Source organism: Lepisosteus oculatus, chromosome 20 (genome assembly GCF_040954835.1).
Source record: "Lepisosteus oculatus isolate fLepOcu1 chromosome 20, fLepOcu1.hap2, whole genome shotgun sequence".
NCBI lineage: Eukaryota > Metazoa > Chordata > Actinopteri > Semionotiformes > Lepisosteidae > Lepisosteus > Lepisosteus oculatus.
This window is the reverse complement of record NC_090715.1, coordinates 622,182-648,290: the sequence shown is the minus strand read 5'-3', so window position 1 is coordinate 648,290 and position 26,109 is coordinate 622,182. Positions and strand designations below refer to the sequence as shown.

At 43.6% G+C, this 26,109-nt stretch overlaps 1 protein-coding gene across 2 annotated transcripts; it reads right to left on the bottom strand.

Moving 5' to 3' along the window:
* Positions 1 to 2,555: 2,555 nt before the first annotated feature.
* Positions 2,556 to 25,245, bottom strand: galr1b (galanin receptor 1b). Of its 2 annotated transcripts, XM_006641518.3 has the most exons (3): positions 23,760 to 25,245; positions 21,695 to 21,760; positions 2,556 to 4,391 (listed from the first exon to the last, which is right to left on the bottom strand). In XM_006641518.3, the coding sequence occupies exons 1-3, from the start codon at positions 24,435 to 24,437 to the stop codon at positions 4,074 to 4,076; spliced, it is 1,062 nt and encodes a 353-aa protein (XP_006641581.1). In that variant the 5' UTR covers positions 24,438 to 25,245; the 3' UTR covers positions 2,556 to 4,073. The 2 variants fall into 2 exon arrangements, with proteins under 2 accessions (XP_006641581.1, XP_015223895.1); XM_015368409.2 differs by lacking the exon at positions 21,695 to 21,760.
* Positions 25,246 to 26,109: the final 864 nt, after the last annotated feature.

Below are 26,109 nucleotides of genomic sequence, written 5' to 3'. Positions count from 1 at the left end.
ATAAAAATAGAGTTGTAGTTCCCCTTTAACCTGATTGGCAGAGGGCTGACCCATTGGCCACAGAGGGAGGAGGCTGGGACTCCCATGTGGAGTGAGAAGTGACCAAGGGGCAACTGCAGAGGTGCAGATGGGCTGGAGGTTGGATGCAAAAAGATGTATGCAAGACAGATGGGGATAAAGTATAGTCATTTGTCATGTTTTAGGAGAGGAAGTGATGTCAGGAGTGATTACGAATTACTGACAGCTGAGGCCGAACTTGGCTGTTGTCATGCCTCCCGAACCTTTGTTAGAAACTCCTTTTAGTCTGAAACAGCCAAGAGGCCAGGGAGCTGGGAAGTGAAGTTGACAGCAGTGTCCTGTCTTGTTTTCAAGCTGAAGGAAACCGTTCTGCCTCCACTGAGCTCTTGTTTGTTGTGGCCCTTGAGTTCCTGAGGTTTAACCTGACATTTCACAGTCACCGTAAATCCTGCGGTTTAGTCTTTGTGTTGCTTGTGTCCTGGCTGGAAAGACGAAGTGGAGCTTCACCAGAGTTTTTGAGACAATGCAGCACCATGTGAGACTTAAGTCAATGACCTTCAGCGTGCTCTTCTTAATGGCTCCCCTTCATTGAGGACACCTTTATTCCGCTGGCTAAGATACTTCCTAAAAACCCTTTTCAAATATAAAGGTTTGTATAGCTGCATAATTGACAAAACAAACAACATCAATATACAATTAATTCCAAGTGTATATTAAATATTTCCATCATTTTGTATTATAATTAAGAATGTGTTTAGTATTCAGTTTTTTGGCTTATCAGATGCTTGTGTAGTTGTTACTGAATATTCATCTATTTTCCAACTGCATTAATCAGTACGGAGTCATGGGAAACCAGCAAGCAACAGCACCACTGTGCTGCCCTGTTATTTTTTAAATGAAGACGTGTTTGGCATGCATGGAGCTTGGATGTACCCTTTTATAGTTCATACAGGTGAAATTATAATGCTGTTGGGTTAGTTTGAGAGGTCTTTCTAAAGAAGCAGACTAAGGACTTCGAGTTCTCAGTCAACATGGAAGCTAGTCTGCATGGCCTGTGGTGCAAAGGCAGAAGAAAGATTTTTACTGCTGGCCATGTGGAAGGGCTTTAAACAAATATGATCCTGGCCAGTTCTTGATGATTCACTAATGTACTGTAGTTTGAAACTGTGTTTATCACCCAGGCACAACTTGCATGTAGGTCCTGGTTTATTTCTCTGTGAATGAAGTGTGTGTGGTGTACTATGTTCATTTAAACCCTAATTTGCTAAGATAAACAGAGATAAGTTATGTTCCTTGTCCATTAATGCCATGCTGGTATGCTGGTTTGAAAGATTAATGAGCCAAAAAGAAACAGAAATCCTGACTAAGTGCTGGGAGACACTCTCACTGAATAGCAAAGCTGCCCTTCTGTGTCTCTCTAGTCTCTCTGTAGAGCTGTCTTTTATCGCCCATGTGTCATCCTTCTTTCCTGATTGTTTTCTAATACCACATAATGACTGAGACAAGCAGTCAGGAGACGGCCTGGCGCGGCAGTGAAGCAGATCAGAGGCTCAGTGCCTGTCAGGCTGCGGGAGTCCAGATTCATCCCCCTGTGGCTGAAGGCACGGGGTAGCCTGGCCCACACCTTCATTAGCAAGACCCCACGCTTCGTCTGCAAGGGCTTTCCCTCCGAGCTCCTTAGAATCTGGGCTCCAGTGTAGCAGTGGCACAGCGCTCCAGCAGGCTGGAAGTAGGCCGTAGCAGCTTTCTTGTCTCCCTCACTGCACCGAGTGCTACTCCTGAGCAATACAGGTCCTGACGTCTGGACCGACTCAGCTCGGGGTCACTGCAGCAGCAGCGGAGTGCCTCTGAAGAGAGATCTGTCGTTTATCAGCGATACAGACTGTCTCCTTCCCTCACTGGATACCTAGCTTGAGCCTTTCATGCACGATTCACTAGGAAAATAAATTTAATGTTTATCGCAATTTCCCGCACACAAAATGTTTTGCAAATTCTTTGACAGGGAAAAACTATTGCAACTTCACAGTTCATTATCCAGCAAAAGTAAGTAATAATAAAGAATTTCCAAGAGAATTATGACTTATTTTAAATTTGCATTGCTACGTTTTGTATAACATAACTTGTAAATCACAGGTTAAAAAAGTTCTCTAGGCCTTTGCCATGATTTTGCTTTATTTTACTACACTTTGCTCTTTCCCTTGTGTAGGATGACAGACCTACTATAACACTATTGGGTAGAAGTCTCTGGCAAACATAAAGGCACCATAAAGTGTTGTACCTGGGCTGTTTAGCTGTTGGTTTGACAAACTGTGTTAAGGTAATCTCAAAACGAGAGAGAAAAGGCAGCTCCTCACACAAGGAAGATCTGGGGTTTAGGGAACACACACGACAACACCAACACACAGAAATGATTTGCAGCTTTCCTGTACAAACCACTGCTGACTCTCTTTCAAGAAGACACATTCTCTGAGGAGGATGGGCTGGAAAATAGAATAACAGTAAGTAAATGCCAATCAATGCATTTAACATTCTTTTTTTAAAGTGGAATCCATTTTAATGAACACACTGGTCAAATACTGTCACACATATACATTGTAATGAAAGGAATTTTAGGTTATAACATTTATTCTTTCTTAGCCTCCTTTTTTTCCACAGTTCACTCTGTGTACTTTCACTCAGGTGTCCTTCATGTTGCATTTCTCCTCCACGATGAGACACGGTGTCACAGCATTAAAGACATACACACAAAAACAGACATATAAAGTACTCTTTCTTACACTATTGTTCTCTTTCCTGTTTTACAATGCCTATAAAACTATTTCACTAGGAATGACAACAACCAAGATGAAAGCTTCATGGAGCTAAATTGTGGCTTTACCCACTTGGCTTAGGGTTGGCCTCCCGGCCAGTGGACAAGTAGACCAGGACCCCCATGCAAGGTGACCAAGGGGCAGCTGCAGAGGTGGAGATGGGGTGGAGGCCTGCACACGAGAGAGATAGGGATCTCGTAGGTGTTTATAGCGTTTGGGAGAGGAGTGGATTGTCAGGAGTGACTGCTAAATACTGACAGCTGAGTCCAATTGAGCTTGGTTGTTATCATCTCTCCCGAACTTTTGTTATAAACTCCATAAAGAAACATACAGATCGTTTGGTTGAGTGGAATCTTTCTGGTTTTGCCATTGATATGTTAAAAACTATCAACAGGGTGTGCTCAGGAAAAACAATGTCTGATTAAATGACTATATAACTGTCTTGCTGTGCACAGAGGCTGTAAGCAGTCAGGAGTGCACCAAGACAAGAACAGAGTGTCTGAGCGTGGAGAGGAGCTCTGTGCCTGTCAGCCGGAGATGTAGCTCCTTGTTTTCTCTCTACAGGAGTGCTGCTGCCCTGCACGGTGGAAACATGACAGGAAGTCAGAATAGATTGTCACTATCGATCATGACTTTCCTTTGCAGCAGTATAGTTAATAAAAGACCACTGAGAACAAAAGATACAGGTCTTTTAGGAGGGTAGAGAGTATGGGATTAAGCAGAAGAGGTATGTTCCAGGAAACAGGAAATAAAACACTGGGCTGCTTGTCTGTTGGGCTTGTGTACACCCATAACTTGTTTGATTTCAAAATGTGTTTCATTGCCATGTGCTGCTCTTCCTAGAAAAACAACACAGGAGTCTGCCAGAACTTCCTCTCCTGCTACCTGCAGTAGAATTGGATGAGGCCAATTATTTTTTGAAGCACAATAAGAGACTTTTACAGGTGTCGGAAGATAACGCATATAAAGCAACATTCTTCTTTTTCTTGTTTGTGTTACCAGCTTACCGTGAGGCAGGAGAAGACGAGGGACATAAGTGGCACTGCTTGAGCTCAGAGAGAGAAGCAAAGCGGGCCTGTGTCCCTCTGCTGGGTACCCTATCCATAGCCCCACAGCAGCCACATAATAAATACACAGAAATACAATTACTTTTACTTTGAGATAGAAGTGTCCAGTGCTTGTTTCAGCACCTGTTCTGTTTGTGGGGAAATGTTCCCAAAGTCCTCTCCATCTGGGCTGCGGAGTTCAGACGTTGGTGGTGGAGTGGGTGGTGGAGAAGTTCTCCATTCGGATTCGGACCACCTTCTCCTCGGGTGGTGGGGGGAACAGGAATTTGCAGGTGAAGACTTGCTGGCAGGCCTTCCGGAAGTTCTCCGACAGGAAGGCGTACAGGATGGGGTTGACGCAGGAGTTGCCGTAGGCCAGGCAGTGAGAGATGATACGGAAGGCGAAGGAGGCGTCATTGAGGGGAAACTCCCCGAATTCTGCCCACATGGCAATGATGTGGTGGGGCATCCAGCAGATTAGGAAAGCAGCAACGACCAGGAGCACTGTCTGCGCCGTCTGGAAAAGAGAGACACTGGGCATGTCACCAACATAACACACTATCTATCAACATTATCTGCTGACCAGAGCAAGACTACTGACAGCTGAGGACACGAGTGTGACGTTAGATTCCTCACAGTTAGCTGAAGATGATCCTGCTGGAAATATAATTTTGCTGTAAAGGTTTCAAACCTTTGCTAACACATAAGGGGCTTACTTTTACGTTACATTTAGTAATTTTGTCAGTCACTTTTATCCAGTTACTTACACTCCCATCCAGTCAAGATTCCAAGTAATGTCTTTGCAGAGGTCATTCATAGTATTTAGACCTGTGTCTGTACGCATCAATTTACGATCAGGCCACTGATTTTAATTTTATCTATTATCGGAACTAATATATACTATGTCATGAGTTAACTCTAGCCTCTGTGAGCTGTGGAAGTTCACTGCAGGCCAATATTATTTTATTGCAGTTATGCATGTTTCCCTGGGTATATTTGAATGCTATTGTGTGTGTAAATAGCATTTTGGAATAAAACAGCCTCCTGCCCATGTGGTTGAATAAAACCTGGAGACTCTGTAATTACAGCCGCTGCCTGATTCACTAGTAATTACTGTCATTTGCATTAACATGAGTTGCACTCTGCAGTTCTGTTTAGTTACAGGAAACATGTAACCCAGCTCCATCAGAACTGAATGAAAGGGACAGTCCATCAAATTGTTGGTCTGACATTTAAAGTTGAAAGATGAAAGGGCTGCAAGACAAATTGTGTTTTTATCTTTCTTACTGTGGCTCAGCATTGATATATAGAAATAAAAAGTAGCCTTTCTATTCTGTACACCATATCAGAAATTAAAATTACAGGGGTCCTGCACACAGGTATGGCTTTGTAATTAGATATGATTTCTAAGTGATGATATTGTAACTTGCTGTCTGTGAAATTTGTAAGCCTGATTCTATAATATTCTGCAGGTAGGACACTGACCTGTTGCTCTGAACTGCTGAGGTTGTCTGGAGCCCAAAAGCTCTTCTACCCCTCAGTTCTCTGAGATTACAGCATTGTAGAAACCCTGTATCAGCTTTAAACTTCTTTAAACTTCTGCAATTTCTATCACAGGATCAATAAAGTATCTATCTATCTAAACAAGTTCATAGAAAGTTACTTCATTCTAAAAATATATTCTAAACATCAGCATCCTCAGTATCCTCTCTGTCTTATCCTAGAGTGACTCATCACGCACAGAGCTGGCAGTATCGAATGCCATGTGCTCACTAATGTTGCTGGAGGGCCTCTTGCATTTCAAAGGAAAAACACAAAAAATGTAACGAATCACAAACAGTAGATTTATTACACAGTGCAGCAGCAAGTCAAAATAAAAGCAGGAAAGGGATTTGCGACCAAATTGATTTTTTTGTCCAGTGCTGAACAGACATTGTGGTAACAGCAGAGACTCATCACAGTGCTGCAGTGGCTTTACAATACAGACTATAAATGTGTAGCAGGATAAATCTAGTGTGTTTTGAAAGCCCTAGTAATTGCATCATGGCGTAATCTGTGTCCTGTAGCCCAATTGTTTTCTTTCTGAGATAAAGGACTCACACTGTGATCTGATTCACACAGTCACTGCTGAGCTGAAAGCATATCAACTAGAATAGAACATGGAGGTTATACACACTGGATAGAGAGCGTAAACCAACAGATACATTTAACCAGTGTTCTGCAATGTGTAAACAAGGCCATATGTGCTGAATGTTTCCCAGACAGTCCAGCCTCAGATTTAACTACGGTGAAGCACAGATGGGACAATGGGGCATAACAAGGAAGGGCTGGAGCGCCCTTAAGAGGAGGGGTTAGCGATCGTGACAAATAAGGTCAAAACACTGACAGGGAGCACAAGTGCATGAAGCTTCTCCCCATGTCTACATAGGCCTCTTTACGGTCCCGACTTTTTAAGTTTTAAAAAATAAGCACAGCACAAAAATCGAATAGCTTACACAATGTTTTTATTCATACGACCTCAAGCAAATAATAAAGAAAATTGGCCACATGGGAGAGTCAGAGGAAATCTCAAAGCCAGACAGCACAATGCTGCACCTGAAACAAACTCAGTCGGCTAAGGAAATGAGCAGCTGTCTGCCTGTATGTGCATGAAGGACACCCTGGACTGTTCTTCCCCATCCTGCCAGGCTCTTTAGGCTGAGCCTACATGGGTTTGCGCTTCACCTGTCCACTTTGTGTCACGTGTTTACTTCTTCTTTCCTCAGGGGGGCAGTGCAGAGCAGTGGTCAGGGCACTGGGGCTCTAACTGCAAGCCTGTGAATTTCAGTCCCTCTGCAGACACAACTGTTGTACCCCACTAATAGGGGAACCCCCGTGATTCAGGGGAAGTCAGGACTGTTAGTGCAGACTAACTCTAACAAACTAAGACTAACTCAATCTGTTAGTGCAGACTAACTGTGAGGAGCCTCTTGGGTTCAGTGTGCACTTCACTTTTCACCCCTTCCTGTGGTCTGGCTCAGCTTCTATAATCAGTGGTGAAAGTAACTTGCAATTTCAGAGAACAGGAGTGCAGACTGCTGTCTTTTTCAGCTGCTGAGCCTCTGAGGACCAAAGCATTCCCCTGCTTCTCAGTATCATCTTTTCAGACTAGAAAATGCACTTGGCTGTGAGGAGCAGCTATCAGGGAGCTGTCAAACTTTGCGCAACTCATTCGTCCCTAGTAGGGACATGCTGCCGACACAGGCTGGAGGACTCAGGACCAGAACAGTACTGTATCCAGGAAGCACCTGTTATACTGAATATTACAAGGGCTCAACACACTGTTACTGAAATCGCTACTGAAATAAAAAAAAAAATCATAAAGGAATGCCTGTACCTGCTGAAATAAAACAGAACCAGGCTATTATGTATTATGTAGCTATTATGAAGAGCTTTTTTATATTTTTTATATTTAAAAATATATATATTTAATTTATAATAAATAATAAAGAGCTGTTTAGAAGTTCAATTCACCTGGCAACACCAAATACATCCTCAAAGACCCAAAAAAATGTTAATATTCACAATGTTTTTAATTGGCAGACATTCCAGATACCTACTAGTGTGATTCTCAGCAACGTTCATCTGTAAGAAAATGTAAAGATGTACTAAAACCCCAGGTGTATCCTCCCAATTGAAATGTGTCTGACTGCGTGTCACAATAAAGTGGATGAACCGGTGGAAAAGAACGAACCCTATGCGGAGCTAATAGGAATCCAGTCAGACTTCCAAAGGACGTAGGACGAGGTTCAAGGTCGGGGTAGCCAGGCTATGTCGGGAATCCAGAGGTCGAAGGCAGCCGTGTATCCAAATCCAAAAGACGCGAGACAAAGACGTAGTCGAGGTCGGAGGCAGAGTAGGGTCAGGAATCCAAAGATCAAGGCAGCGAGGTATCCAAATCCGGAAGACGTGAGGCAGCAACGTAGTCGAGGTCGGAGGCAGGGTAAGGTCAGGAATCCAGAAATCGAGGCAGCGAGGTATCCAAATCCAAATAACACGAGTCAGAGATGGAATCGTGGTCAGAAGCAAGCAGGGTATCCAGTAATCAGAGACGAAATAAAGCACACAAGAGAAAGTAGAAGGCTATCTCAACAGTGAAAGAGGAGTAAAGGGAGTGAAGGGGTATATATGAGAGAGCGGGGAGTGACGGAACTAATTGCTAAAAGCGGCACAGTTGTGCACGCCGGGAGGTGCAAGCGTGAGTATGATTCATGACACTGCGGCTTAAACACATCACCTGCGACAAGAGGGAAAACATAGTTGTGGCCATCAGATCATGTCCATATCCCCCAAAATCTTCAGGAATATTCACCTGAAACCCCCCACTGACCTTGTGAGGAAGGATTTCTCTTCATTTCATTGCAATAAGATCCCATAATGGTCAAAGCCAGATGGCACTTATAAAATAACTAAACATCATAGCACAGTAGAAACACAGAGAAATAAAGTAGAGAATAATGCTGTTACAAAGTAGTGTTGAAATAACCAGCAAACCATAGCAGTCTGCAGGAACCCATAGCATAGCATAGAAAATCCAAGGTCTAAGCATGGCTAAACATAAGTTGTTGTCCCTCCCGAGCGTCAGTTAACAACGACAAATCAATCGAACATAACTGTACCTAACATCATCCATACGGAAATTTTCAAATACCCTGCTTTGTATTAGTCTGCTGCATCCCTCTTCCACCCCATCTCCATCTCACAGTAGCCCCTTGTGTTAAGGAGATAGCAAGGAATGGACCCTGTGCAGATCCAGGGAACTCAAGAGCTGGAAAAACAGAATTAAACAGGGTGTCCAAATATGAGGTCCAAATGAGCAGTAGGTCAAAAGCCAAAAGGTCTTAGAACTAAAAATACCTGAGGGAGAATCCAAAAGTCGTGGTCAAAGACTGTCTCAAGGTGAACAAGAGGTGTAGCTCTCACAGTGAAAACCTAATACTGAGCAGGGGGGGGGACCCATTACCCCCTCTCCTAGGGTGGCTCCTGATGCCCTTGAGGGAAGGTTTGGGAATCTACGATGAAATTCACGGATTAGTGTAGGATCTAGTACTGTATGTCTTTTGCAGGTACCCATTAGCACTCCTCAGGCCAGTAGCCTTACCAGTCAGCTAGATATTGCAAAGATCCGCTGTGCCACCAAGAGTTGAGGCAGGGAGGCCGTCGATTAGACGTGTTGACAACCATATGTAGTGAGCTCGGAGCTGGGGCACTTGGAAAATGTTGATTGGCGGACTTCTTCTGGAGTTGTGAGGTACGTACTGTACCTGTATAAGGGTGGCTTTTGCCGATTTCCATAATTCCTGTAGCTTAGAAACATAGTCTTAGAGGGTACAGTACCTAAGAGTCGGTCGAGGATTTTAAGAAGAGGGGTGGCTGGTAGCCTAGAGTGCACTGAAAGGGGGACATGCCCATGGAGGAGTTAAATAAGCAGTTGTGGGTATATTCACCCCAGGGAAGGAGGCATACCCAGTCATCCTGAGTTGACGATACCTAAGCTCGTAAGTACGTCTTCAGTTCCTGGTTAATACGCTCAGTCTGTCTGTTAGCTTGGGGGTGGTAGGCAGATGTAAGAGAGACAGAGGCTCCTAAAGAATCACAGAAGGGTCTCCAGAAATTAGACACAAACTGGGGTCCATGATCGGAGACAACGTCTTTAGAAATCCCGTGTGGGGACATGTTGAACAAATAAATCTGCCATCTCCTGGGTGACCCTGACTGATGGGTAAGTCGCTGATGAAATCCAAAGAGATGTGGAACCAAGGTTGAGTGGGCCAGGGGGTTTCGTGCGGGGTGATTTTATTCTGGCACATATGGAGCATGCTCTGAGACAGTCTGTGATGTTGTCCTTCATAGTGGGCCACAAGAAGTCTCTCAAGAGGAGTTCTAAAGTGCATCGAATCCATGGATGGCCAGCGAATCGGGAATCATGCCCCCACTGAAAGACAAAAAATCATACCTGCATCGGAACAAATAAATGGTCCGGAGGACACTGGGGAGGAATGGTCTTGCCAACCAGGGTGCACCTTACCACATCCTCGATATCCTACTTTAAAGCTGCAAGAAATTTGCTACGGGGCAGAATAGGCTCCGGGGTTTCTTCTGCGTCTGGAGGATCAAAGAGGTGGGAGAAACCATCAGCCTTCGTGTTCTTCGAACTTGGAGTGTAAGTGATAAGGAAAACAGAGACCATCTGGCTTGTCGTGGATTCAGGCGTTTAGTGGATTGGAGATAAGATAGATTTTTGTGGTTAGTGTAGATGAGGAAGGGGTGTTGAGCTCCTTCTAGCCAGTGTCTCCATTCCTCCAGACCCAGCTTGATCGCCAGTAGTTCCCTATTTCCCATGTTATAATTAATTTCTGCTGGGGACAATCATTTGGAGAAAAAAGCACAAGGATGAAGGATGAGCTTTTTCACCGTGACCCTGGGATAAAACTCCATGACTCGAAGCGTCAATTTCAACAAAAAAGGTCAAGGAGGGGTCAGGTGTGATGTAGGAGGGGAGCAGTGGTAAAGAGATGTTTGAGATGCTGAAAAGCCTCATCATCCTGTAAAGTCCATTTTCCCTGACGTGGTCCTTTTCGAGTTAGAACTGTGATGGGTGTGACCACCGTACTAAAATTGCCAATAAATCTTCTGTAAAGTTAGCAAACCTGCTTGAGATTCTTGGGAGTGGCCCAGTTCCTTATTGGAGAGATCTTGCCTGGATCCATCTCCACACCCTGTGGGGAAAGGATATAACTGGATCGTGGACTGTAGATGCGTGGAACACACACTTTTCCAATTTGACATACAGTTTGTTTTTAATAAGACATGAGAGTACTTCATGAAAATGGGAGACATGGTCCTGAAGGGAGTTGGAATAAATCAGAATATCATCCATGTATATGAGGGTATACCTCTGAATTATATCATGGAATATGAATATCTGGAACATGGCTGGAGCATTTACCAGAACGAATGGCATGACAAGGTATTCGTAGTGCCCATGGGTGGTCATGAAGCCGGTCTTCCATTCGTCACCTTTTCTGATACATATTAGGTTATAAGCCCCCCGAACATCGAGTTTGGTGAAAAGTGTGGTTCCCTGTACAGATTCTAGGGCCACTGGTATCAGGGGTAAGGGGTAGTTCTTGATAGAAAGCTCATTCACACTAAGGTAGTTGATACAGGGTCGGAGGCCCCCATCCTTCTTTTCCACAAAGAAGAAGCTGGCACTGGCCAGAGATGTGGAAGGCTGAATGATACCTGCCTTTAGAGAGTCTTGAATGTATTTCTACAGAGTGTCAGGAAAGCGTTCTTTCTGGACCCTATGTGGATGGCACAATCCGGGGTCGGGGAAGGTGTAGCGAGGCAAACAATCTGGGGACAAGTCCAAAGACGAGGCAAAAGTCCATGGCCAGGAGATCCATCCAAGACAGGAGATTAAAAACCAGAACCGGGTTGGGACCGGCAGGGGGAACGGGAACAGGAACAGAAACAAAACCAGAACGGAGCTAGACGCATCCAGGACCCGGGCTCGCATGATACGGTCTTATCGGCTTACCGTATCACGCGAGCCCGGGGCCTGGATGCGTTCAGATTGTGTCGTCTTCATAGAGTTGGAAAGAACTGTCCGTTATACAGAGCTTCTGACATGGTGCATAAGAGAGGGTAAACTTGTCCATTGGGGGGTAGGAAACCAATCCTGAAAGCGTCCTCTAAGTCAGCATATTGCAGAGGTATTACAGGGTGTTCAGTCTGAGGCAGAGCAGTGTGCATCATCTTCAGTGGGAGACGACAGAAGTTCTCACAAAAGAGAATGTGTGGATCATGTTTGCATAACCACAGAAACCCTAGCAAGAGAGGGTGGGTCGGGTGTCCAGCAAAAGAACCCATATGCTTTCAAAGTGAGTGGCGCAGATCTGCAGAGTAAGTGGGGCAGTCTGCCATCTAATACTGTACATCCAAGAGCTACGGGGGAGCCATCTAAAGCTTGTACTCAGGTTTACGGGTTCCAGAGGGTTCCAAGACCGGGCAAGAGAGGAATCTATAAAATTTCCAGCTGACTCTGAATGAGTATTTCGCCATGAGAGGGTTATGTGAATGCAGAGCTCTTCAGGGGGCTTATTATCGCAGGGGGTTATACTCACCACTGGTTCCTTCACTGGTGGGGTCCATTGGGGGCCTCTTTGCTTAGCAGGACAAAGGATCCGGTAGTGACCATGGGATCCGCAATAGAGACAACAGTCTTCCATCAGGCACCTCTCCTTTTCCTCCGTGGTGAGCCTTGCACAAGCCAGGTCCATGGGCTTTTCTAGGAACTAGTCCTTAGGAGGCTCAGGATGTAATACTTCAGATCTGGATGTCTGAGATTTTTCAAGGCGTCGCTCTTGGATTCTGTCGTCAATGTCGACAATCTGGGTATTTACCTCCTGCAGTGTTTTTCCCTTCAGGGGCAGTACAGTCAGGTGATCTTTAATTTCCTACGATAAGCCTTGACGGAAGAGGGAGATGAGTGCCTCATCATCTCAGGTAGTTTCTGGTGCAAGGATATGAAACTCTATTGAGTATTCGGTGGTGTTGTAGCTGCCTTGTTGGAGGGTAGGGAGATGGTAAACTGTGTCTTTGCCCGAGGCTCGGTGGTGGAAAATGGCCTTGAGTTGATCCAGGAGCTGGAAATCTGATATCTCCTGGGTGTCTCTCTCCAGTAAAGCCATGGCCCAGTCCACAGTGTGTCCAGTTAGTAAGGAAATGATAAATGCAATCTTTTCTTGGGACGTGGGGTAGTCTGCAGGGTGGAGTTTGAAAACATGGGAACATTGAGCAAGAAAACTGCAGCAATTGGCTGGGTTACCATCATACCTCTCAGGCGTGATTAGAGGTGGAGACTGGGGGTGCCAGCATTAAGAGGTGATTGTGATACCTGCAGAAGTGTAGGTGGTGTCAGTTGGGACAGGTGCTCTGAGAGTTGCTGAATAGTGCCCTGTAGTTGCGAGAGTGCCTGTGAGTACTGAGCCAGCACGACACGAATCTCATTGGGATCCACAGGGTCCATGATGGTAGCTCAGTATTCTGTTAAGGAGATAGCAAAAGATGGACCCTGTGCAGATCCAGGGAACTCAAGAGTTGAAAAAACAGAGTTAAACAGGGGAATCCAAATACAAGGTCCAAATGAGCGTAGGTCAAAAGCCAAAAGGTCTTAGAGCAAAAAATACCTGAGCGAGAATCCAAAAGTCGTGGTCAAAAGCAATGCTAAATTCCATAGGCGAAAAGGGAAGCAAAGAATGGCTTGAGGTAAACAGGAAGTGTAGCTCTCAGAGTGAAAACCTAATACTGAGCAGGGGAGGGACAGAGAGCAGGGCTTAAGTAGGCTGGGAAGGGGAGGCGCGGTGGTGAAGAAGTGCTGGGATTAGTTGACGAGGTCTAGGTCGTTGGAGTCTTCCCTGAGTAGCTGAGCCCCCTGGTGGCTGGGTGATGGTACTGTAACACCTTGGGTCACTCACTCTGAATGGGGTTCGAGCCTCCTTGTCCTGTGGCCAGGAGGCTGCCCATTAATCAAGAGGCTTAAACCAAACTTATCTCACCAAACAGTATTCCAAACATTCACGAAGCATTCAATTCTTAGATGATGATGTCCCTTGTAAATGTGAAATGTGAAAAATCATGCTAAAATTGTTCAATTATAATGGAAGACTCAGACGTTTCCAGAGATACCTGTGGTGATGTAGCTTCTTGAGAAGCCAGTAACAATGTCTGCTTATTCTAGACTCATTGTACTACTGTCCTGGGCAGCTCGTCCTTTGCAATAAACACCATAAAACCTGTAAAACAGGTTATGCCATATAGACATGTAACACTTTGGCACTGATCCACTCTCAGAGATCAAAGACAGACACTTGCCAGGAGCAGTATGAGAGCTCTCCGGTTTCTAAATCCTATACTCCAAGAAATGTTACTTTGGTGCATTATACAAAACTAGAGAAAATTGTTTTAAAGCACAGCAATATCATGGGCAGGTAAACCAGACCATAGCCAAACAATGTACAGTAAAGACTGGTTGAGAAAATGCCATGCAAATTAAGCATGATGACCTTTCATGAGAGGCAGATGTATATTGTCAAGAGTAGGACATAACGTGGTAAAACCAAAATGCAAATGTCACAGCTGTCTCTCCTCAGCAGTACGCACATTCCAGTAAATCCAGAATTAGCGTCAGAATGAGTTAATGAAGAAGGCGGTCAGGCACATCTGTAGAATAGCAAGCCAGCCCCAGGAGACCTGTTCTGCAAATTCAATCTGCTGTGTATCTGCACTGACCCAGGAACTAGATCTGAAAGACCAGCTTAAAGACATGCCTGCAACTCCTTCAGTCTCCCAGTGGCTTTGTGGTCTTCACTTCAGCACGTGCCCATTCTCTCACACACTGCAGCAGCTTAACTAATGACAGTTTGGTTTCAAACGTATTTACACCACCGATCACACAGCTCACTATTTCTTTACTGTAACATAATCTCTCTGCTTGTTTGCTGGTATAGTACAAATTTCTATTCTTATAGATGGTACAATAACATCGCATTAAGCACAGCATTACTGGGATGCAGTAAGGTAATATGAATTTTTAGACAAAACCTACATTTTCTATGTATTTAATTTCAACCGATTAATAGCCATCCAAATCATTTCTTTCTTGCTGCACAAGGCTGGTTACCGACTCTGATTCTTGCAGTGACACTGTTGATATGACTAAAATAACCTGCAACAGATGAAGGAGGTATTGGATAATAAAGAAATTAAAGACACTGTCCATAGAGGCGACACAATGTCTTTGCATCACCTTTAAATGTTTTTACATTTTTACCTTTACTTTATTGGACAGATCACGTCCATTATGAAAAAAAGACAGGTCAAATGATGAATGCAGAGCTCAGCACACAAGCCTCTTTTAAAAAACTGTAATATCCAGAATGGGAAATGGTAAGGCCCTGCATTAAAGATATTTAATCCCTGTTAAAACCCTGCTGTAACCTCAGTATTTTCTCTCAGCTGTCACACACACTTTGTCCAATTATCCCAGAGATGATGCACAGAACAAACAATAATTATAAATCCTGGATAGGTACTTCAGACAGATTAGAAGGTTCTTGAATCAAATCAAATAAAAGAGCATTAAAATGTTATAGAATAGTATGTAGCAAGTTTTATGTGTTTTTTTAATGAGCTTGTTGAAGACTGAGTGAAAAGGTCAAGACAGTGACTATGTGTGGGAAAGGTTTTCTGTTTGCACCGAAGACCACTGTCTCAGGTGCAAACTAAAGCCTGTGATTCCTCACACCCATTCAACCAGAGAGAAATGAAACAGATTGCAGGATGCCAAATGGCATCTCCCTGTCCTGTTTGTTTGACTTCTGACACTGCCCCTTTCCCTGTATGTTCCTTTGATATGTTAAAGTCATGCCTACTTTTAATGTATAAAAAGGAAAGTGTAACTTCAGTCCAGTGAGCATGTCTTACTGAGTGTTAGGGGAAACCCTTGCTCTGTGATATGCTCCCCTTCAGCTGATTTAATTAAAGATCTCTGTTTGACAATCTCCTAACCTGAGTGAAGACTGAGTTTTCTTTGACAAGGTGTTTTCTAAATTTGTTTCCTGTCATAGTAGTTAAAAGTTGTAAAAGTAAAGCCAAATGTTATTAATAATTAATTCTGCTGCGACCCTGTTCATTTGTATTTATTTGCTAACAATATGAATGACTACAAATTCCAAAGCCCTGAAAATGAATGTTGCTCTGTCTGTTCGTCCTAAAAATGCAGTTTGACCTACAGTACATGAGAACTGACGATTACAGATGAGTGGACACTGCTAGGCCAGTCTTGCTAGACTGTTCACCTCACAGATCTCATTTCTAAAGGTTAAGGAGGTCTGGGAAAGACCTTACTGCAGAAGTATCAATGAAATGAAGCCTGGATTTCAAGAACGGATGACTCTCATCAGTGCAGTAGGCTTCTGCCAAGCGTGAACAATAGCCCCCATTAGTGTCTGTCATGTGCAAGACACAATTTGCATTACAAAGCACTAAATAATTCCATGAATACCAAGCAATACATTACTAATACCTGCAGCCTCTCTCCCAAATCCTAGATGAACACTGTCTTTATGATTATCTTGTGGTGACAAGCACATATTGTATCTTATCGCATTTCCATTTTTACGCAATAGCTAATGCACTTCTTTGTTCTCCAAAATGAAGTTTAAATTATTGAAAGGTAAATGCAGAAAGAGTGATGTTGTAATAATCTTGTATTGCTATTGTGAAAAGTGAACCAAGGGAAGGAAGCTGGAAACTTTTGTTTTGAAGTTTTCTTCATTGCATTGGGTTTAAATGCCCCAGTTGCTATAGAAAATCATAGGTGCCTTTTCAGTTCCCATTATATTTTAACGGTATATTCAGAATATAATTATTTAATGGAGTTCCTTTATTCTATTCAACAGTCTCATTTATTTTTTCAAAGCAAATGTTTCTTCACGCTAACAAGCTCCTAAATATTAATTTATTTTAAACTTAAATGAATTTATTAACCTCCTAATTTATGATATAAGGCAAAAGCAGCCAACCTACAGAAATAACATAATAAAAACTAATATCAGTTTCAGTTCTGGTCAATGTCACCTGGAACAAACCATGCCCTAGCTGTGACCACGCCCCCTAATCCAGACCAAAGCCCTATCGCTAACCGCACCCTAGTTGTGACCACGCCCCCTAATCCAGCATCCATCCTCTAAAACAAATAACACCCTATCTGTGACCATGCCCCTTAATTAGACCCTATTCCCTGGAACTAACAATACACAAAAGCACAGACAAGCAAGGTAATCTGCATGTCCTTTAGTTTTTAGCTTCTCTATGTTCAATATCCTTAGAGAGGCATGGACACAAACAATGGTAGCCCACAAGGCCAGTTAATGGTTTAAGAAAGCTGTGGAAAAATTACTTAAATTCTATGCCATTTTACCATGTTATACGCTGAGCCCACTTCAAGGCCCTGCGCCTGCCCCTGACCCTGTTTTGCTGAGAGCTGCTCTCCTCCCACTCACCTGCACACTCTGAATGCTTTTTTGCACTTGACATTTCCCACTCCTGCTAATGGCTTGGCATGGATCTTTTACTTCTACTTGTTCAAGCAATATCACCTGTAATTTGCACTAATTAGACATTTTTCATGTATGTGAAGATGAGAGACTGAGAATTTGCAAGGTTTTAATCAGCGCAATACAGACAAAAAGAGGAAAGCTTGCTTTTCTTAAAGCAAAAGTCGTCTGAAAGCCAAACAATGCACACATTACTTCTGAATACAAAGTAAATACAAATTGTGGTGTAAGTGTACAGTATTTAGGGACCCTCAGCTTGCTCTCAGTCTTCTGGACAGGAGTGGGTTAGATTCCTATGTCAGTATCTTTCTGCTGTCCAAGTTGCTGAACTTAAATAATGTATCTTGTCCACTTCTTCCAGCTGCAATCAGCCTGTTCTTCTTTACTAAGTGCAAGAGCAAGAGAAGCAAACAGCATAAATAAGAGTAAATGTAAACTATTCATCAGACAAATGTGCTGCATAATTGATATTATGTTGACATGGAGAACAATATAGTCCACCTCTGCTATAGGCTCAGAACTGATACAGTGTGTGGAGCAGGTAGGGCCGAGATTCTTTTCTTACATGTGTTTGGTACAGTATAACTGCCCCTCATAAATGCATAGAGCACCAGATAAAAAAACTTCTGCTCTCATTTTTTTCATATTTAAAGAAATCTGCAAAAATATGACATTCAGCTATTTTATCTTTTCAGGAAATACCACAGATTCTTGCTTCGGCTGGTCTAAAGCACACTAAAACAAACTTGTTTCATCTACAGACTTGTTGCAGACGTGCACGATCTTTATAAAACATTTTATGAATATTCATAAGGAAAATAAAAAAAAATCAGAAATCCACAGTACTGATGTAGAGTTTGTACTTTGCATATAGATCATATTTCATTACCATTTTAAAGTGCTCATCAAAGTTAAGGAGGCTGTCATAACAGAATGGAAATGTTTAATATATTGACTTTCTAAGCCTGTGTGCTAAAGTCAAGGGCCCTCTTCCCAAATTCTTCAGCTACACGGCTTTATCGAGGGCTGGCAGTGTGTGTCTGGGGGGGCTGTGCAGGTCTCACTCTCATTACAAATGAAACCTTCATTAAGGGAAGATGCAGGCATGGCTCTAGAGAGTCCTGCTGTGGCCGTAGTGAAGGGTTTCTGGATGGTTGTGTACATGGACTGCTGTGTCAGTCATCCCTGGGAGTGCTCTCCTACTCTCACACTTTCTGATCTCCCGCAGGTCCTTTGACATTGCTTAATGAAATAAACAATAGCTGAACTCACAATGGTGTTGTGTGCAGTTAATTTCCTTTGAGGTTAATTCTGGATGAGTTCTATAGATTTTTTCCCGAAGGATGGAACATTGAACTGGGAGTTTATCACTACTCAGTTACAGGCAGAAAACTAAAAAGGTGGGTTTTTAACGCTTGCAGAAAGCCTGTGCTAAAATACTGTAATTGTCTGAAAATGTTGTTCATGTTGATCCGTTGTATTGTGTTCTTGCACGCATCCCTGAGTTCAAAACCGCTTACAGATAATGACATCTCCACTGAAAAACCCAACAGAAATGCCACATGTCAAAAAACCCCAGTGCCATCTCTCTTTCTACAGGTCATTCTGCCTTTCAGTTGCACAGGGTTTACTAATGCTATTGATTTCCAATGTGGAAGAACACAGCTAAGACTGAAGCCTATTTCTAGCGTCCTGTGCTTTTAAAAAACCCAAACTCTGACTCTGTCTGCTACATCACACTGCTTTTTTTGTGCTACAGCAGGACTGACTACAGTAATCTTTAGCTGACAAAGATTTCGTGTGATCGATGCAGATCGCTGGACCTGCAGCTCTGAAGTCCTTATCCACTCTGAACATCAGGGGTAGTGATTCCCCAAGGCCACAGCCTTTACAGCCTCTAGTTCTCCAGTACCAGGCCTTGTGTGTTCCCTTGTGTGTTCCCTTTCCCTAACGATTGGTCTTGGATCTTAGGATAAAACAAAGCTTTTGGTGGATATCAAAATATTTCCCGTGATACAATGAGTATCATGTGCACAAATGATATACTGCACCTCTGTATGACAATGTGTAATTTAAATATGTCCAAACTCTTTTTGAAAAGCCATCATAAAAACCATAAGAGCTACACGTGTATTTTCTCGGAGTTTAAAGATGTGCCTGTTGTCAGACCATGCACCCATGACTCACTGCCTGTAATAACGTACTACAAAGCCCACAGCTGGTGAGCAGCCCTTATATACCGAAGGGTGAACATAACATGGTGCTTCTACCACAGCTCCCACAGGAATTACCTGCTTTCCTGCTGCTGTTATCGTGCACTCTCTTTACACACATTTTGCACAATTTCAATTACTTTATCAGCATTTATTCTCATACTCTTCAGTATTGTAACATATAATTCTAAAACCTTCTATTTGTTTTAGTATTATTATTACTATTATTTATTAGTAGTAGCATTATTCAAAAAACATCTAGTTGTTTTAGTATAGCCATTTAGTAGTTCTAAAACAATCTAGAATTTGTTGTGTTTATTATGTCTCAATATATAAGAAACTCAAGATACATACTCTATAACATCAGTATAGAGTACTAACTTTGGATCAGGATTGGAAAATATCATTTTATGTAAACGTCAGGTCATTATAAATTAAGTGGGGAGAACAGGAATGACTTTCTCAATGTGTAAGATGTTATCTTTGCAACAGCACAGTTTTAACATGATGGCAGTGAAGAGAAGGCTGGGACTGCATCTCCAGTCATCAGCCCATCCTGCATGCCTTTTTCTGCTCTGCCTCCCACTCTTTAAATAAAGGCCATCATTATCTCAGCCATCTCCCTGGCGCACCAGGAGAGAAGCGACTGCAGTAGCACATTGTTTCTGACATGTCCAAATCAAACCCTGGAGCCTCTCGGATTCAGCTGCTGTAGACTGAGGATCCACTGCTGCTTTTATCTGTCTTCAAACAGGGGCAGTGACAGAAGCTCTTCCTTGTAGTCAGTACTGTATGTAGTCACAACTGGGAAACATTGCCAGAACCAAAACATACATCAACCATGGCACTGATACTTACAAAAACATCTAAAAATCCGTCAAAATAAAACATTAATCTTTTCCTGCTTTCGAGGTTCTTCTGTTCTTGATCCTTCTCTTGTGGGCAGATAATGAAAACAAAGGAGTTACAGTAATTTTCAGGTTGTCCTAGCTGGGGGCCATAATCAGCTTCTTATGTATGAAAACAACACACTGTCAATATTATACAACAAATACAAGACTTCGCTTTGCGACAACTGCCTCAAGGCAGTCTCTGTTTTCTGCAGAAATCCAGTCTTTACTGAGCTCAACATCCAAAACAGTGTGGGTATTGCTGTGTTTTAATTAAGACTTGGCCTCAACATAAGTCCTTGGAATAAATGTAAGGTCCCAACCAGGTCCCAAGGTCAGTAGTTTGTTGCTATAGCTACTGATCGCTACTCTTCCATTAAGCTGTAAAACCAAAGACTTTAAAACACATTAGGGGAAATTTTATCTCATTATTATAATTACTGTTTTCACAAAATTAACTAGCTTGTTGGAGTTGTTCTTCCTCACATGTCAGATGCATGTTATCTAACATCCTGGAAAAAGCTTAATTGTGTTATTTTCTTTTGGGAGCAGCACACACGCAGCCTCTGTAGTCAACGGTAACACAGCCATTGTTCCGATGTAAAATAGTTCATAAAAGAAATTACAGGCATTCTGGCTTTGTGCTGCATAAGCCCAATGCTGTGAAGAAATCAGTGAGACACTGCGGTGACCTTTTGGCTTCTGGTGACCACATGTGTGAGAATATTCACTCTGCTGAACAGTACAAGAAGTGTACAGCAATGCCACAGGGGTGACTAGTGTAGCAGGCAACCCTTTAATCTCATAGATCTGAAGTTGTGGGTTTCAGTCCCTACTACAGTTGTACCTGTAGTGAGATATTTTACCCCAGTGGCTCCTGTCCAACCAGCTGTATAAGTGGGGTGATCCCTCTGATGCTCCACTCTTGTGCTCTCTGGTCTGGTTACTGCTACAGGACCCCACGTGATCTCTGATCCAGGGTGCCTCTGTGGCTCTGTTCTGCATGATACTGTACCTTTACCTCAGTAAGGGATTATGATGTGAGTGACACCATGATGAAGAGACCCTGGGAAACCAGGTGCAGTAAGTGTGCTGAAGCTCTGGGATAAATGTGAAAAATCCCAGTTATCTGTGTACTTCCAAGACTTTTCTTTTGGACTTCAACACTGTGGCTTTGCCCAGTAGAAAAAAACAGAACCGCGATAAAGCTTTCACAGAAGACAGTGCTAGTGATCTGAATTATTTTCATTCAGTTCCTGATACTTCACACTCACAGAGAACTGTTCAGCTGCCCATTAAAACACTTTATATTATTTACAGGATTAGGAACAGTAGTCAAAATTCTGTTCTACTGTCATACATGCTGATACGTCTTCAATAATATTTAATTATTCTTTCCCATTCTTCTGATTGCTATTCTCATTGCGTTCTGTAAAGGTTGTGCTCCTAACTGATAACCACCCTTTAAAAAGACTATTTGAAGTCGTCATCACTGCCTGCCTGCCTACACTGCTTGCGTATGCTGAAGAAGGTTATGATCACAGCAAGTCCTACCTTTTTCTTCGAACGCTCTGACTTCTTGGACATGTTCTTCACTTTTTTATGAAGATGGTACAAAACCTACAAAAATAAACACAAGCTTAGCATAAAATTAAAGCTTGACTTAAATACTTCCAGGTTCCTGTACTCCAAGACATGAACTACAAATTCTATTCAACTTAACAGAACGGTTATTATATCAGCAGATAGTAACCTTGCTCCACTCTTATACAATATAGCTGGCTAATGGAACTGGCACACAGATGTACCCTCTTGACAGCTGCACATCTAAAAATTACACCTTTTATCATGAAACTGCAATGATTTCCCTAGACAACCTTTTATTCAGCAGGACTTGGGGCTGCTGCAGAAGCTCCAGTTCTGTATCATTACCCATCTATGTAAATACAATTGCTGCTGATCTATTCTCCTGCCATTATAATGCCAGAGTTGCAGAACTGACTGTCCACCTACATAATCCACACACAGGTGCAGGTCACTCCAAAACACAGCACTTGACCAAACTCCAGGTCTTGAAACTCCTGCTGAGTGAGAGTCCTGGCTGTCAGCTGTCTGTTGCTGCATTAAAGACCACTTGTTGAATTGCTTTGTACTTGCCATCTTTTTCAGCACTGTGGAGATTGAGAATTGCTCACAACTACACTCTGAACATTTCTTTTTCTAGCTTGCTCATTTCTGTGGAACAGGAAAGCCAGTGCACTTAGAATCCCTCCAGTCCAAGAGCTCTGGATCTGGGTGCAGTTGGTCTCTAAAAATCTGATTTAATGCATCTGGAAACACTTGACCTTTTAACACACATGGTGTCTGGCAGCAAATGGGGTGTAATCTACGCTGCTGCCCCCACAGATCCACCAGGCACTGCCACACACTCCTGCACCAGAGCTGAGGGCAGATTGGCACTCAGAGGGGGAGTCTGACAGTCCTGCACTATGAATATGCTGAACAAGGAGCTCTGCTCCATGTCACACAGCTGAGCTAAGACTGCAAGCAGAGTTGCTAGTGTGTAGTGTGTTACTGAAGTGTGTACCTGTAGCTCAGTGGACGTAACCTCTTAGAAAAAGCAAACGAATGAATGAAGTTGCTGGGCGATATGCCCAGTATATCCTTCACCCCAATTCTCCTGACTGCCCTTTCTCTCCCACTGGGTTAGACTCTGCAGTTCTGGGAGAGAAACAGCCAGAGCTTCACCAGATATGAAGCCCAGGTTAGAGGAGAGTGAAGGTGGGAGAGTTGAGCTTCTGTGCAGGCAAGTTGTGATCTACAGCAGAGGTTAATGACACTGATAAAACATCTGGACACATACAGTAAGCCCACCCCAGCTCCCTAGCACTGACACGCCCCTATCAGCATTACAAAAAGGAATACTGCTGACTCTGACTGGACTGGGCTCAAGTATCCAAATGTCACAAAATACATCAGTGAATAAATAACACAGACATCGCATGAAGCGCATACGCTGTTTCACGTGTGGATTATTAGCAGTAACTGTATAAAGAGTTATGAGCATCCTTAAAGAATTTACAACACACTTAATATGTTGTTAATAATGACTATATTTAACCAAGGCCATGTGCAACAGCTACAATGTCGAGACCCAGAGGATCACTGTTAACGACCCCCGCCGCGGCAACGCCCCTTCAGCCAGCAGCGCAATCGCACCCCCAGCAGTTCCTTTTGACAGAAGCTCCAAAAGTCCTGTCCTGAACTGTGGGGTCTCAGGGACGTGTTATCCCCTGCCGGTTCACCCACAAGAGCTTGTTTTTGTGAAATTCACCGGCGAGAGCTACTTCGCCGGAGAATTTAACGCTCGCATTTCCATTTCCAGCGAGTCGCTGACACCTGATCCTTCCGCTCTGCTCGCTGGCTGCTCCTGGCTCACCGGCTCTCCGACAAGGGACAAGCGAGTAGATCAGAGCCCGGGCACGCGCGACTGTGCAGCTCTTAACGCACTGGCTTCCAATAGCAACAGGTCAACTTTACTCCTGCTAGCTACCCTGTTAAATGTAAAAACAAACTATCAAATACAAACACGGTAAAAAAGAGGTATATATTACCTTACCTTTGCATAACAGCACGTAATCAACACCAGCGGCAGCAAATATCCGATTACCAAAATGGTGACTTTGTAGGTCTGTTTGGTGGTGCTGACAGCCCACTCCTCCCAGCAGAAGGAGCTGTTGGGAGCCTCTTGGTGGCCGGTGAGGGTTTGGTGTTGAGCCGCGGGGATGGCGAAGACGAAGGACAGCACCCAGATGACACTGACGCCAATGGACGCGTTCTTCTTGTTGCGAATGCATGGGGACCTCTTGGAGTGGACCACGGCTATGTACCTGTCCACAGACATGGCCACCAGGGTGAAGATGCTCACCAGCATGCTAACCATCACGAAATAGTGCACGAACTTGCAAAGGAAGGCGCCAAATATCCACTCCGGCAAAGAGTAAATAGTGGCTTGGAACGGGACACAGAACAGGAGGAAAGACAGGTCCGCTATGCTGAGATTGAGGATAAAAGTGTTTGTAATACTTCTGGAGCGCCTGGACTTGATCCTCCCGATCACAATCATGACCAGAGTGTTCCCGATGATGCCCAAAAGAAATATCAGCCCAAAGACAATTGGCACGATGACCACCTCCGCGCCCCCGTCCTTCTCACTGGTGCTGTTCATGTTCCCCGGACCGTCAGTCCAAAGGTACCGGTAGGTGTCATTGCCAGAGAACATAGTGCTTTCGTCCATCCTCGCAGTCCGCAGAGAGCGCTGAAATACCAGCGCTGCGAGTTGAGAGGAGTCCTCACAGCGCTGCTTGGCACATCACAGGTCCCCACAGCGCCGTGTCCGCCTGCTGCCGGAGCTGGGTCTCCCAGACACAGAGCTGCGGCGACTGAGCCGCAAAGTTGAGAGGTGGACCCACGACAAGGGATCCGTCAGTTACCTACTTTGTCACACAAGCCTCTCACCAACAGTTCTTAAAGCGGTAGTACTAAATGTGTTGTATGCGCAACACCTTCAACCAGTCACAGGTTATCTTTATTATAGTATAAAACCTTTCTCTTTCATTTATATTTGTTTACTTAGTAGAAAAAATACTGCTGCTTAATTTCAATTTAAGTATTTTGCTATTTAGTCTGTTGTTTCCTCTTTTGGCATGTGTAAGAGTCGAGTTTTCGGATTTCATGGTTTCAGTTTTTTTCTTATTCCTTTCCATTACGCTGGAGTGTAAAGACAGTACTGGGTGTATCGCTGAATGTATCGCTGCACCTCTGCTGTAGTTTGATGCACAAGACAGGTGCTGACTGACGAGCCGCGGAGGCAGGGAGCTGGACGCGAGAGGCGCGTCTGCCTCGTGATTTCAGTGCCATCATCTCCGGATTCTGACGAGCAAAATCGCCCCGGTCCCCTTCTTCAACCGCTGACTATAATCTATCTATAGCAGGACTCTAATGAGTTTAGCATGCATATATTTCTCTGTAATCCCCACACCTTACCCCACACTAAAGAGTTTGTTAAAAGTGCCAAGCCAGTGAGAAACCAGTGCTCTGTAAGACACCAGACCCACCAAGGGGCTGAAATCTCGCAATGAGCCATATTTCCAGGCAGCACAGATGGGGCAGTGTCTTCATACAAAAGTGTGTTCAGAGCTTTAAGGATTCGAAAGCAAGCATTCTGAAAAAAGTCAATGGTTCTTTCTTAACAGAACCAGACTACAGCCTGGAGAAGGGTCCAGAGTCCAGCCTGTAACATTGAACTTAGGACAGATCCCAGGCTAATCTCACCATGGTGGGGGCAGAACCGCCCTGAGGATCAGGCACAGAGGCACATGCTGGAAAAGGGTAATGAAGCTAAACATTACTGTGGATTTAGAAGACACATCTGTCTTATGTCATATGTGTAACTCTCACAAAGCAACAATAAAACACAGTGTGTCCAAAAAATAAATTATCTGATCAAAAGGGGAAATGCATGTAGGGACGGATTAAATTGAACAAAGCCATTTGGAAAAAAACTCACTGTAATGAATGTTCAGACGTTTCATTTTTACACAAAATCACAGTAAAATACACAACATGCTTTCTGTAAATGAAGACAAACACAGTAAACTGCCAAAACAACTATTGTATGAAAACAAGAAACAAATGCTGCCTTCAGAAACTGTCCTGTCTGTCCTGTGGATTTGGCCACAGGTTTTCATCTACATTACAGCTGATGTTTTCCCTGGCCAAGAAGTTGGGAAAACATCTCCTAGCATGAAGAATCCATGCTTGGCAAGCAACTGCACGAACATCACAATTCTCTTCCAGTGCCTGAAGTAGACGGACTTGCTCATAAGACTTACGGTCGTAAACCTTCCATCACCATGCAGAAAAAACCTCAGTTGGATTGAGGAATGGAGAATATGGTGGACAGATTG